At 40.4% G+C, this 14,482-nt stretch overlaps 1 protein-coding gene across 4 annotated transcripts in view; it reads left to right on the forward strand.

The window, feature by feature from the left end:
- Window positions 1–13,909, forward strand: part of DENND5A (DENN domain containing 5A) — a 62,774-nt gene extending 48,865 nt beyond the window's left edge. For all 4 annotated transcript variants that reach the window (XM_054275466.1, XM_054275468.1, XM_054275467.1 and 1 more), the window contains 10 exons: window positions 1,170–1,254; window positions 2,218–2,346; window positions 4,604–4,725; window positions 6,534–6,679; window positions 7,300–7,418; window positions 8,583–8,764; window positions 9,544–9,626; window positions 10,816–10,939; window positions 11,774–11,942; window positions 12,163–13,909. In XM_054275466.1, coding sequence (XP_054131441.1) covers window positions 1,170–1,254; window positions 2,218–2,346; window positions 4,604–4,725; window positions 6,534–6,679; window positions 7,300–7,418; window positions 8,583–8,764; window positions 9,544–9,626; window positions 10,816–10,939; window positions 11,774–11,942; window positions 12,163–12,346 — 1,343 coding nt within the window. In that variant the 3' untranslated portion in view covers window positions 12,347–13,909. The remainder of the gene's footprint in view (window positions 1–1,169; window positions 1,255–2,217; window positions 2,347–4,603; window positions 4,726–6,533; window positions 6,680–7,299; window positions 7,419–8,582; window positions 8,765–9,543; window positions 9,627–10,815; window positions 10,940–11,773; window positions 11,943–12,162) is intronic.
- Window positions 13,910–14,482: the final 573 nt, after the last annotated feature.

Here is a 14,482-nt window from a genome sequence, read left to right on the forward strand (position 1 = left end):
CTGGTTTGTGTTGTGCCCACCTGTTTGGGTCTGGATTGGTAATCAGAAACCCAGAAACAGCTGATGCTTCAGAGATAGCCTGTGAAATGGATTGCTCTGGTAAATCATCCTCCATGAGACGCACAGGTCCTGCAAGACTGCAGAGCAAAATGATCTTATGGGTCAGGGTGGAAAACAGTGCAAGCACAGAGATTTGTGCTGTACACCCTGAAGTTTTACATTATGGCTTGAAAAACAACTGAACAGGAGGCTTACTGTTAGAAACTTCAACTGAAGAAACAGATTTTAATTTTTGTTGCATCAAGTGTTGCAGTAGAAACAATTTTGTGCATAAGATCCACTGATAATATGTTTTTAGGATTATTAATGTAATTTGTAAACATTACTTCTTGTGTCAGGTTGGGGTATAGAATATAAATTTGGAGAGAACAATAGGTTTGGGCGAGGCAGTGGGTGCCTTTTATTTTTTTAAAGCTGCTGTAAGCAAAGATTTGAGTATTAGCAACATGCACAAGATCCTGTAAGCAAGCAAAACCATAGATTTGGAAATTTTAAGGTCTCCTGAATGTCCCTTAGTTCATAGTGGTTTTGTGTCTCAGAATAAGGCCCAATCAGTTCCTTGCTTTCTAACTTGGGTTTGAGGGCAGGGACTGTATCCAACATAGAACTTCATTCTGGAGTGTAATTTGAAAGGTAAGAGTAATAATATTGCTTGAAAACCCCGAAATGTGATGTTTAAAAAGTAGTGCTACAGGAGTATGCAAACTAAAGGCAGCACAGGATGTGTGGTGTACTGACTACGACATATTTAACATTTTTCTCTGGTGTCAGTAGTGCCACTCAGGGTTACTGCACAGCAAGAAAACAGGGCAGTCTTTAGAAAATAACACTTGATTACTATATGTCTTAAGTCATTTGATGTCATAGCAATCTCAGCTGAATCTAAGCTCAGTGATGTGTTAGTGCTCAGTGTGTGCTGATCTGTAGAACCATCTGTATAGCATTATTAGATTTTCTTGTAATTTGGAGTGGAAATGCACCACAGTACCTTTACAGTCACCAGCTGTACAAGAGTGCAAATTGGCATTAATTCACCTTCTTTTTAATATTGATTTTAGACTCTTTAGATGGATTTCTGCTAATAAGAAATTGTTTTCTTCTGAACCTAGGAATACTTCTTGATTCAGAAAGACGAAAGTCTGATACAAGTCCAGCCATGTCACCTCTCAGAATCTCTCTCATCCAGGATATGAGGTGAGTTTGAGCTGTTAAACAACCCAGAAACCCCCTGAGATTTGCACACTTGTTTCTGTGTCTGCACCATCCTGTGTTTCATGCAGCAGGAGGGGCTGTGGGGAAGGAACCTGTTGAGCTGTTTTAACATAGATAGTTCGGTGTTTTCATTGACCTTTACAGAAACAGGTTTCATACTGAGGAGCTTTTACATTGTCAGAGCTATTAACTTATGGAAATACCGTGACAAGGTTTTCATATTTTTAATATTTTGTGTATTGGTTTATTTCCACAGAGGTGTGGGTGTAGTGTTTGTGTTTTCCCAGTCATTGCTGAGTTGGTTGCAGAGTTCTGAGACCACTTTTGCTTCTCAGGGAAGAATGCAGTTTAAAAAGCTTGTTTGATCTAAAGAATGGGTTTATCTAACATTCAGTACTGTAGGGTAAATAAAACTACTGCCCAATGCCTTCTTTTCAGTACACTGAAAAAGCAAGATGCAGAACTTCTGAAACAACCTTGGCAGGAATTGTCTTTTCCTTCTTTTTCCTTACAGCATCCATTTTTTTCAGTAGGGAAGAGTGAATTGAGGATTTGCTTGCCCTATTAAAATATACCATTTGTGCCTTGTGTGCAAGAAAAGCTTCTACTGAGCATGCAAAGACAGTGTTTAATTTTCCAAAGCATTCAGCCATAAATATTGCAGTGATAAGGTCCAGAATGAGTCCTAAATCATGTGAGACAATGGGCCTGGTTTAGAATTTTGTAAATAGGGCACTGCATTGCAGATATTTCCTTTTCAGGCTCTTATTCTCTTTGAGCTAGATTGCAGGGATTTTTTTACTGTGCTGAATATTAAGGCGATTATGTTTCTTTTTCTATAATTTACCTGATATTTTCTGTTCTTTGGAAAACTTGAGCTGAGCTTGGTTCAAAAGAGCTGTCATGCTTTAACAATACCAAGCATGTCTTTTTGTTTAATTCCAGGCATATCCAGAACATCAGTGAGATCAAAACAGATGTTGGCAAGGCCAGAGCCTGGGTTCGCCTCTCTATGGAGAAGAAGTTGCTCTCCAGGCATCTGAAGCAGTTGCTTTCAGATCATGAACTCACAAAGTAAGATGAGTTATCTTGGGCCAAGCTTTAAAAAAAGTTAAAGTCTATGTAATTGTTTGGTTTAAAAAATCCAGGTGTGCCTATTTTTGTATCTGCTTAGCAGTGTACAGAAGGCATGGAACAAACTGTGTGTGAGTTATTTGGGAATTAGGGTAATTGGGTAACCCCAATGCTGGGGTTCTTGACATGTGTTTTTACATTTATAGCCTGCTCAGCAACATAAGGTGAATTGTTTTCATAATGTTTACTGTGTGGGAATTAAAGCCATAGTAATTGTCATTAATTTTAATTGAAACTTCTGTCTGGAGGCAGCTTAACCTATGCTGTCTGCTTTTCCTTTCCTATCCTTCCACTCACCATCTTCTAAGGAATTTCTTCCCCTATCCCCCTGAACCCCAACAGCTAATTATTTGAGACTTGCCTTGTCTTGTATTGTGTTGTGTTTTCTGCTGAAGCTGTGGCCTTCAGTGAATGAGGAAAAGCTGAAGGATGGAGAGAGGACAGCTAATAAATCTGCCTGTATGTCCAAATTGAGATTAAGCCTCTCCAGTGAAGTCAAGAGTTTGGACCAGGTTAAATTTAGCAGTGCTTGTCCCATGCAGAGCACGTGCTGTGAGAGGACTTTCCACACACCACCACACTCCATGTACCCCCTCAAAAGAGAAGGAAAAGAAGGAAAAAACCTCTTTTAACACTGGCCAGTGTTCTCTTCATTTATCAGGCAAATTCTGATTCTCTGGAACAGAGGGAGACTGCAGCAAAAATATGTTTAAAATGAAAATGACAAACAAAGGAGCAACTTGTACAGGATGACATCAATTCTCTGTAATCTTGTGTGCTTTATGCTGCATATTTACATATCCTACTTAGAGAGCTGTTGTAGGCAGTGTGGTTTGAAAGTGTGCCCCACTTGTTCTTAGGGAAAGCAGTGCCGAGTTTAGTGAGGTACTAAAAGTAATGGTGCAACTTCTGCCATTTTACAGTTAACAAGATTGTGTGTTGTTCCTTTGGAAGCAGCTGTTAGGTATTTTAATTATCCCATTCTCTTTACTTGACATTTGTTAGCAAATATAAGGAAAATGTTTCATGTTTGGTTTCTTTCTAGTCTGCAAAGGGAGCAGGAAGAAATCACATGTCCTGAGATCTTTGTGTGCTCAGGGAAACAGAGAAACCTTGTCTTTTGAAGAAACAGGACAGCACATACCCTGACAGGCTGTCAAACATGTGATTCAGATTGTGCAAATGCAACACAGACATGGCCACCTTTGTGAGACTTTTGTGGCTTTGCCACTCTTGTGGCTGCTGTCAGGTCAGGTGAATTTAAGGCTCAGTCTCTTTATTTTCATTGAACATTTCCTGTCAGTCTCTAATGTCAGGTTTGTTATGTGAGTGAGAACATGCCTGTTTGTTGACTATCATTGATTTGTTTTTCAAGTTTCTGCTTGTGACTTGCTGACTTTTTTTGTAAATTGATACCTGAAACCGAGGGGAGTTGTCAGGATGCCCTCCTGGTAGGAACAACCTGTCCACAGCTGGGTCAGCATTTCTAGTGCCTAATTCCTGCATTCTGGAGGGTTTTTAGATATTCCTGCAGCATCAGTTGGATTTTGATATATTTTGGCATGCTCTTCTTTTATGATTATGCCCAGCACTTGTATTATTTCTTGGTTGCCACCTTTGCCTGTCAGTTTGGTTATGTCAGGAGCTGTGTACTGTCAACACTGAACTATTCCCTGGATCAATGTGCGGGTTGTTGTAGGTCCTGGGTGATCACTTATAGCCAAATACAACCAGATAGCCCCAGTTTTTGCCTGATGTCCTTTGAGAACATTCTTCTGTCATACATCATGTGCTGGAGAGCTCTCCCATGGCACTTTCTACTCAGAAGTAACTTAGGAGAACTCTCTTCAGTTCTGTCATGTTACATGGTCAAAAGAAGTCAGAATATTTTTCAAGAAAGTGCAAAATTCCTTTTTCCATCTTGGGGTGTTTTTGGATGGGAGAAGACCCTTAAACCAAATGTTACATTTGAGGGGTGGAAGATAATGAGAGCTGGACTGATTCACTTTGGCCATGTCAGCCTTGCAGAGACTCAGTGTATCTTGGCACACTGAAAACTCTTGGCTCTCCCAGTATCACTCCTCATTTGTGACTGCTTGCCCATTATTCACAGTGTACCTAATAAATGTGCACAGTAGAAAACATTTCTCTGGGAGCATCTTGTTGCTGTGACAGATTATGTGTTTTGCTTTGTCAGGAAGCTCTACAAGCGTTACGCGTTCCTCCGCTGCGATGATGAGAAGGAGCAGTTCCTGTATCATCTCCTGTCATTCAATGCTGTGGATTACTTCTGCTTCACCAATGTTTTCACAACAATCTGTAAGTATTTGCTTTCTCTGCAGCTCTGATTTCTAGATTTGGTTGAGTCCTTGTCCAAAATTCTAAATAGCTCTGAGCAACATGCCCTAATGTAATGGTTCTGCTTTTTTCCCCTGGGATTCATCTGTGTGTGCTGTATTGCTGTTTCCATGATCTTCTCTGGTGGGCAGGAGTTTCTGTCCCTGTCACTTGTTTCTAACTTAGTAAAGTACATAGCTCTAATAATTTTAGTTAGAGGTGAGTTGTCAGCTGAAATTTTTGTGGTGGGCTTGTTTGTATGATACTAAATAAGTACAGTATGGGATGTTCACTGTCAAGAATATTAATGCATGCTGGGAATTAAAAGAAAACAAACCTGTCCTTTTTGCCTTTTTTGTGCTCCGGCTACTTTGCTGCATGCCTGACTCTGAGTTTGGGGTAACAATGAAATGCCCTTTGAGGGTTGCATCAGAACTCCTCAACAATTTTTTTTCTTCTGGTTGTTAAAGAGATACCCTAGAGAAACTTTCAGGCTATTGTTGATAGCTATAACACTTAACTGTGTTACAGAATTCTCAAAGATTTGTATGCCTGCTGCCACAGGACATCACTGGGAAGGCAAAATAAGGAAAGACTTTAGCAAGGCTTATGAAATTGGGGGTGGGATATGTGAAAGGCTACCCTTGGTGCTGTGTTGTGATTCACACTTGTGTGTATGAAAGACAAAGCAAACAGACATCCAAGCAAAACAGCTTTTGGTCTGCAGGCAAGTTTGGGATAATGTGAAAATCTGGTCTGCTGGATGCAGTTAAATTGTCACTTACTTTAAGACTATCAGCACAGAAAATAAAAAGGGAAACATTTTAATTCATTCTTAAATGCTGTGAGCATTGGGCTTTTAAGAAAATCCAACCACCAAATGCTTTCTCGAGGGCACTGACAGCTGAGGAGATGCTCAGGGAGAAATGCATTAAATGCCACATCTGAAAAGCCCTGACTGTAATCTGCTTATGCACTATGAAAGAAGGGCAGAAAGCCAAGAAACACAGTGACCATTCAGAGAATTGGATTTTATTATAAAAGGTTGGTTATCAGAGGGCTGGGCAGGAGATGCTGGGTGGTGGAAGAGCATATGCCTTGAGAGTCAGAGGAGGGACTGCAGCTCAGGATGGAATCACTCACAGGTAAACCAGGGGACCAGAAAGCACTTGAGCATATGTGTGGTGCTGTTTAGAAGGGAAAAAAATTGCTTGTTCTTTGAGAGATTGATAAGTCCTAAAGTTAACATAACTAAGAGTGACATGGCAGAGAGAAATGTGCAGCATTATGCTGTATTTTCACTGGATTTGTTCAGCCATGGCAGTGAATGCTGCTGCCATCCATGCCTGTGAAGAAAGCCTGCAGTTAGAACCTGAGTGGGCCTGGGGGAGGTGTACAGTGCACTCCTGGGTACAGGAATATCATGTCTTTGCTTCCTTGTCACTAAGCTGAGGATAAGTAAGTCTTTGTGCCATGTTGTGAGGTTGGTAAATAAAAAGGGATTACACTCATAAGAAGGCATTATTCCTTCCAAATTTATTTCTTCACTTGACACTGTTCTGCTGTCAGCTCTGCTTCTTAGTGGCTGCTGTGTATGTGTGCACTTGCCCATTTTCAGTCAGTGCTTAGTGTGCAAGTGTCAGCATGATTAACTGGGATCTCTGATGTTCTTTTAATTTCATGGTGCTGCAGTGCTGTTTTATGGCTTATCTTTTGCTCCTCTCTTGACTAAAGAGGTTACATAATTATTCTTCTTCATTTTTGAAGTGTTCTTTCTTTTGCGTTTGCAGTGATACCATACCATATCTTGATTGTTCCCAGCAAGAAACTCGGTGGCTCAATGTTCACAGCCAATCCTTGGATCTGTATTTCGGGGGAGCTGGGTGAAACAGGAGTCCTGCAGATTCCCAGGAACATATTAGAAATGACTTTTGAGGTTTGTGTTACTTGATACAAAGCCTGATTGGAGTGTTCTGTTTTAAATTCTCCCCTTGCTGTAGCACCTTGAAATCTGAAAGGGTGGCAGATGTGTCTGTGCTCCTGGTCCAGTGATGTTTTCTGTATTGTCCTTAACCTGTGGAATGAATATGGAATATCTTTGTGGCTTGTCACAGATAGTTTGGGTCTTTGCATAGCACATTTAACCTATATTTAATAACATGCAGAGTAAAATGACTGACAATTCCTTAGTGCAAGGGATAGACAAGACTGTCTTTATGTTACAGCTGTGGGAGGTGTCATATCCTCTTCTGTTGGAAAACAAAGAAGTGATTCTGCTCTGATTTCTGCATGTGTGTTGTGTTCATTGGGTGAAATTGAATTGAAAAATCTAGTTCAGCTGATTGCTCTGTGCAGATCAAAACAGTATTTAACAAAACAAGCAAACAAAACCAAGTAAAGCAGCCTACCACTAAAAATCCCAGAACCAACCATGCAGTCAGAAACAGGAACCACATTGCTGAGTTTCTGTCTGAGCACCTTCCCTAATAGTTTATTCCCCCAACATGCTGCTTTCTTTTTCAGTTTCCTCTGACAAACTCTTTGTTTTGTTTACAGTGCCAGAACCTGGGAAAACTGACCACAGTGCAAATAGGACATGATAATTCAGGGCTGTATGCCAAGTGGCTTGTGGAATATGTTATGGTCAGAAATGAAATAACAGGGCATACTTACAAGTAAGTATCACCCTGACATTTCATATGGGTAAGTAGAATTCCTGCAGGGAGCTGGCACAGCAGGGCTTGTTCGATTAGAAAGGTCTGATCTCCTGGGACTCTGTGTCTACAGCTGCCTCGACCTGAAGGCACAGAAAGATTGTTTGGCTTCTGGCATTAAACAAATCCTGGTTCTTCTGAATTCAAACAGGGTTTGCAGTTTGCAGATGCTCATGTCTCATATCAGACTGTTGGGGGAGAGGATGAGTTGACTGTTGTGCAGCTTAGAAATAATCTGCCTTGAGCCCAAGGAAGAAACAGCAAGTCAGGGCTTGCTGCTTACCAAATATAGGTGATATTTTATATTAGGACTGGGGACTCCAGGTGTTACAGAGACACCTTTGGACACAAGCTGGAACACAAGGCCTTATGAGTGTTAGAAACCTGTGTTTACATGGGGAGAGTAAAGGAATGAAACTTAGAGTGAGAATTAAATTTATTTGTGTTAGATACAGCATAGTTTGATGCCCTGTCCTTTGTTTAGGGAAACTGTCAGGCTCATGTTGATGTCAAATTGGTGGGCAAGTCCACTCAGCTCTCCATGCCAGTTCATTTGTAATTAAATGAAGAGGAAAGATTCTGTTTTTGGATGCTGTTCAGTTTTCTAATTAAGCTGATTAAACTGCCATCAACATTGGTTCAGAAGAAGTGATAATGAGCAAATGAGCATGTGTGCTTTCTAGTGTCTGATTTAATACCCCAATTCAGTAGAAGTACTGGTGTTCTGGCATTTAAGCATATGTTTGGGCTGTGGGGTTCTTTTACACCTGGCTTGCTATGTAACATATTCAGTGCATTTCTTCACCCATCCATGGGATGTTGTAGGATTTCCCCTCTTACCCATTTTTCCTCAAATCATGCTATTTGTGGGACTCAGGCAAAATCTGCTTTGTGGATGGATCATCTACTGCAACACTCAGCACAAACTTGGAACTGAAAAGCTGTTTGACTTTTGCTGCCTGTGCTGGCAAAAGCCAAAGCCAAGACTTTATTACTTGGTGCTGGGTGAATGAAGTCTTTCTAATAACTATGCTAGCAGGATTTGGGCTTTAGGCAACAGCAGCTGAAAGTCTTTGGCATGGAATTGAATCTGGATTGATGCATTTATCTCCCTGGTGTTGTTAGGTTTCCCTGTGGAAGGTGGCTGGGGAAGGGGATGGATGATGGCAGCTTGGAGAGGATCCTGGTGGGAGAGCTGCTGACTTCCCACACGGAGGCCGACGAGCGGCAGTGCCGGACCCCTCCCCTGCAGCAGTCTCCAAGCATGATCAGGAGATTTGTCACTATCTCACCAAACAACAAGCCAAGTGAGTGCTGGGGCTTGTCCTGTCTTGTCCTGTTCTGCATCATCACCTGAGGGCTTGCAAACACAACTGGAGTTTGGGGAGAGCCTCTGAAACTCAGCCCAGTGTCCTGCTTGAACTCCAACTAACTTCCAAATTACAATCCTGGGCATCCTGTTCTGTCTACTTAACTTTTGAAATCTGAAAGGGTAGCAGATGTGCCTGTGCTCCTGGTTTTTTTTTGTTGTCCTTCACCTGTGGCATGGATGCTACAGAGGAAGGTAGAAATTTGCTGCCTTTTCTCTGTCTGTCCTTCATGGATGAAGAATCTTGCTAGTGGTTTCTATTCACAGACTTCTTTGTTTGCTCTTGAGGTCAGTGTTCTGTGGTTGTCTTATTTCTGATAAATCAGGTGCTTACTTTGTTCCCAACCATACTTGGGTTTGCAGGGAAGCTACCACAGGAGGTATTTCCAGGATGCCCAGATTTGTCAGTCCCAAACAAAGCACTGCTCTTTTTCTTAGCTTTGGGTCCTGGTCTGACCATTCACATAACGTGTGAAAACCCTTTCTACTGTGGGTGTTTTGAAACACCACAGTGTTAACTTCAATATAAAACCAAACCATCTCCATTCCTACCTCCTCAACAATAAATAAATGTAGAGTTGGGTTTCCATTACCCACAGCCCAGCACTGTTTCCTTAACAGAAGGAATTATATTTGTGCTCCTCTGCTGTGCTTTGTGCTGTACACACAAGGTACAATTTCTGAAGCTGTAACTGGAAATATTTTTGTGTTTTGCAGAGTTAAATACTGGTCAGATACAAGAAGCTATTGGTGAAGCTGTTAATGGTATTGTCAAGCATTTCCACAAGCCAGAGAAGGAGGTGAGAGATTGTTGTCTGTGTAATGGCACTCCTGTCCTAAAACTCTGAATAGTAAACATGAGAGAATATGTAGTAGAAGTTACTAAACTGAATGAACAGCCATGTGCTTGGGAATTCCTGAAGTGCAGCAAAAATGAGATACTGAGGTAGCACAGCCTCAAATACCTATGTGTTGCTGCTAAGTGGAGCATTCTGTTAAATTGAATGTTAACATTCTGGTATTGGAAATTGTGCTGTTAGTCAAATTCCACCAAGGATTCTATCCATACACTGTCAAGAGCACTGCTTACTGTTTAGTTTGTTCTGAATTAACGGATATTTTGCATCTGCATTGAGTTCTAAGTAGGTTTTTAATGTCTGTTTTGCATTATCTTGCTACTTAAAACACAAAAACCCATGGGCCATTTTAAAAAAAAGGGAAAGAAACAAAGGGCACCCCTAAAACACCCACGTCCCCAAGAAAGTGAAGCAGAAGGGCTCTTCAAGACTCTTTTGCATTACACATGTGATCAGCTGACACAGCAGTGATTTTATGAAACAAACTTAAGTATCTTGCCCCTGTCCAGCCCTTGTGAGCCAGAGAGGTGTAGAGCAGTGCTGGGTCTGGATGGATGGCTCTTGGCAGTCAGGATTTTCTTACATTCCTGTAACACCTGACTTCTAAATTCATTATGGCCTGACAGATTCATATCCAGTGTAATTCTAGTCAGTGATCACATTGGTAATAATCTCAAGTGGTCATGCACTGGTTTTGCAGAATAGAATTTACCATCATGTGCTGAAGCAGGACTTTGTTTTTTACTGAGCATTAAATATTTTTGTTGAAAAGAGGCACATGCTACACTGGGTCTGTGATCTGTTACTTAAAAAAAGAGGAAAATTTTCCTAATTTTCTTTAGTGATAATTATTGTAGGTAAAACCTGCTCATTATCTTGGCCTGTTTGAGGCTTTGTTTGATGATGATGATGGGGAGGCCCTGACAATGCTTTCCTCAGCCTCATTCTTAGAGAAGTCAATCAATTTTTGAATGCTCAGGGCTTGTGAGAACTGGGCCATCCTGTTCAGGGTCACTGTTTGACAGCAGATTTGAACTTTACGCATCTGTTCATTTAAAAACTTAGTGGGACACTTGTGTCCCAGAGTCCCAAGGTGAGGTGATGAGTGTGTGCTTTCTGTGTGTGCTGGCAGAGAGGCAGCCTGACCCTGCTGCTGTGTGGAGAAAGTGGACTTGTGTCAGCTCTGGAGCAAGTGTTCCAGCACGGATTTAAATCACCGAGACTCTTCAAGAACGTCTTCATTTGGGACTTTCTAGGTGAGTGGGAGGCTGACATCCCAGAGCCTGTTTGTGTCTGAAACACATCCAGCTGTGCTCCTTATCACTGCTGTTGTGTCTCAGCTGGTGTGAAGAGCAGACTTGTTGGAGGCATCTCAGCAGCTGAGTGGCCATGAGAGCTCCTACCTGCTCATGCTGACATGAGAGAGAGAGAGCGCTTCTGTCTTCTGCCAAAGCTGACTTTACTTAATGCAGCAACTGGGCTTTGTCCTTCTGGCAGTAACAGTGTAAAACAACCCTTCTTACTGGGGAAGAGGCACATAAACAGGGTGGTGAATTGACATGGGGTAACTTTGTTGTTAATTGAGCACAGTGAAAGCAAGAAATCACGCTTGTAAGAGGTTTAGTTGTCTTTCAGAGCACAGCAGATGGATCCAGTGCTGTTGTATGTACTGGACATTGTAATAAAGGAGTTATAAGCGTGTATTTTTCACACAATGGTCTAGATCCCTTGACACAAAGCTAAATAAATCCACTGAGTTCACATGCACATTTTTAAAAAAGGAATTATTTTTAATAATGTTTCTGTATTTTGAGTAGCTACTTTAACATTGCTGTTCCCCTTACATGATCATTTTACTGCACTCAAATTCAATAGATAGGTGAACCTCTTTAGCACTGTTCAGAGGGGAGGAAGTGGAATCTCAGTTTTATACAGGGGGAACACAGGACTGAAACAAACAGAAAAAAAAACAATGCCTAAAAGTAATGATTCAGGAAATTCATGGATGAGCTTTGATCCTAGGCCTTTCAGTTTTAATTCTCTCCTAAATGCACTGATGGAACTTCATTATCTCCCACCATTCTTTTAAGAAAAAGCACAAACATACTATGAGACCCTTGAGCAGAGTGAGATGGTCCCAGAGGAGAACTGGCAAACGAGGGCCAGGAATTTCTGTCGCTTTATCACTGCTATCAACAACACCCCCAGGAACATTGGGAAGGATGGCAAGTTTCAGATGCTGGTGTGTCTTGGAGCCAGGTACAAAAAAACTTCTTTATAATTGTTGCTGTTAGTGATATTTTAATGAAATGAAAAGAGGTTGCACGTGGGGCAGTTACTCCCCACTTCCTGTCTCATAAAGAGAATTGGAGAGCATGGTAGGTCTGCTTAAAGCAAAGAATAAAAATGATGTCTGTGCAGATGTGAAATTAACTTGGCTTTATTTTTATTCCCAAACTGCCCACTGGGCCCTTGTCAGAGACCACCTTTTGCACCACTGGATCGCCCTGCTTGCAGACTGCCCCATTACAGCCCAGATGTATGAGGACATGGCCCTGATTAAGGATCACACGCTGGTGAATTCTTTGATTCGGGTGCTGCAGACCCTGCAGGAGTTCAACATCACCCTGGAGGCATCTCTGGTCAAAGGAATCGACATCTGACCTCCTGTCCCACAGGAAAAACTGTCTTTACACACACAACAAAAAGCAACAAGGAGTGAATCTCGTTAGTATGCAAAAGTTCTGTCTTGCCAGTACATTGTATCGTGAACTTGTTCATGGCCCAGAAATGCAACTCTGACTTTTCTTGAAGGAAACTCCAGAAATAGTACAGGCAAATGGATAGAAGCTGTAAACTCAATGTAAAAAAGAGGATTTTGGTATAAATCTATTTTAGAGTTTATTTGCTGATTTGCTTTTTACACACTTTCATGTGAAAGAGATAGAGATGAGTATTGTGCAGCTTATTTTAAAGCTGCAGTATTTCCTTGCCATAGAAAACGTGCAGTGAGCCTTTCAGCATTCTGTGAACTTGCCTTCAGATATGCTGTATGTCATAGACCCCAGTGTATACACTCCATTTCTGCTGAGAAGGTCATTCTATAGTTTTTAAACTAATATTTTATATATTAACATTATTACCAATGTTTGATTTTTAAGGTGTTGGGTCATGTTCTGCTGCAAGGGAACTACAGATTTGATCTGTGCTTTTAATAGCTCCAAAGCACTGATTTGTCAACAATTATTTTTTTCCTTTATTTTTGTTGTCAGTATTATTTTTAGTGAAATCCAGGAGACTGAACCGTGAAATGTCCAGAGATCAAAGTAATATTTTTCATATTGGTACGTAATTGCACAGAAGAAGAAATTAAGTCTGTTTTTTAACTGATGTTTTTTATTTATTTAACCTATCATTGTGTTTTGTAAGTTTGTCTTTAAAAAAAAATCTTCTATGATACAACTGGCTATATTATGTTGCAATTCAGAATTTACAGTGTAGCCCACTTAAATGAGAAACCTGGAATAATTGTTCATAACACAAGAACATTTCCACTTAAACCAGCCTTTTGAAGCTTGGTATATGCTGGCTGCTGGTAATTCTCTTAACTGCTCATAAAGAGGGACATGAGTTCCCCAGATGCCAGATGACTAAATAAAAATCTTTATGCCCCATCTGAAGTAATAACAGTATACCTTACTAACAACTAAAAGGATTTCTTAATGTTTCTGAAAGGACAGTGGTATTAAGGTTTTTTCTTTTCCTTTTGAGTGCATATGTCTTGGATCCCATTCTCACAGTCTGCTTCATTTGGGATGCTTTTGTTTTTAGCAAAGAAAGTTTAGGCCATTTCTGCTATGAAACACAAACATTTTGAAAGCCTAATTTATTGGAGATCTGGAACTTGGCAAATGCCTAAAGGCATCTCTGTTCATTTGAATCCTCTGATAAAAATCTCTTTGAAATGAATATGTGACTTAAGAACAGGCTGATTTATCAGCATCACAAATTACTGTACAGAAGTTCAGGGCTGTGTATTTAAGAGGTCTCCACTGTATAAACTTATCTCAGTATTGTCTCTCTTTGGAGAAGCAGAATCCGAGTTTTTTGGTTCATACAATGTTGTAGCACTTTTACTTTACCTACAGCTTAGTCACATCTTGTGATAGTTTTATTTCCATAATTTATGAGTATAGCACATGTATTAAATTTTTGACTATTTTTAATTTTGTCCTATTTATTTCATTATTAAACTGAGAAGTTCCTTTGTCACTACTTATCAGAGCAAGATTCTTCTTTGCTTTCACAGTAGCATTAGGAAGATGTGAGGGCAATGTCTGAGCCACTCCTCACATGGGGTGGGTGCAAATTCTTTCACAGCTTACAGGATCATTTCACAGGAGTATTCTCTGTGTGTGCAGAGTTGGTTTTCTTGGTGCTTTCAAAATTTTCCTTCCTGCTTTTGAAGGGCAAAAATAAAAAAACAGTTTTACTGCATTCTAAGAATTTCGTATATTCAACTTAATATGTTAGGATAGTCTTTTTACACCTGCCCTAAATTGTTTGTGCATTAATAATAGCAATTTTTTTTTGTTTTATTTTGGGGGTTTTTTTGTTCATTTGTTTTCTTTTGTTGTTTTTGTTTCAGCTGTCTTGAAAATGACTTTACTAGGCCTGTGTATTTCACAGGGAATATTAAGTAAGAAAGGAAGATTCCATAGTTTCACCTTAACACTTGAGTTGATCCTGTTAAAACCATATATCTCATAGGATTAAGGGTGGATTAATTTTATCTGCAT

Source organism: Melozone crissalis, unplaced genomic scaffold (genome assembly GCF_028551555.1).
Source record: "Melozone crissalis strain CALT ecotype California unplaced genomic scaffold, PUWL_Pcris_2 ptg000018l_1, whole genome shotgun sequence".
Taxonomy (NCBI): domain Eukaryota; kingdom Metazoa; phylum Chordata; class Aves; order Passeriformes; family Passerellidae; genus Melozone; species Melozone crissalis.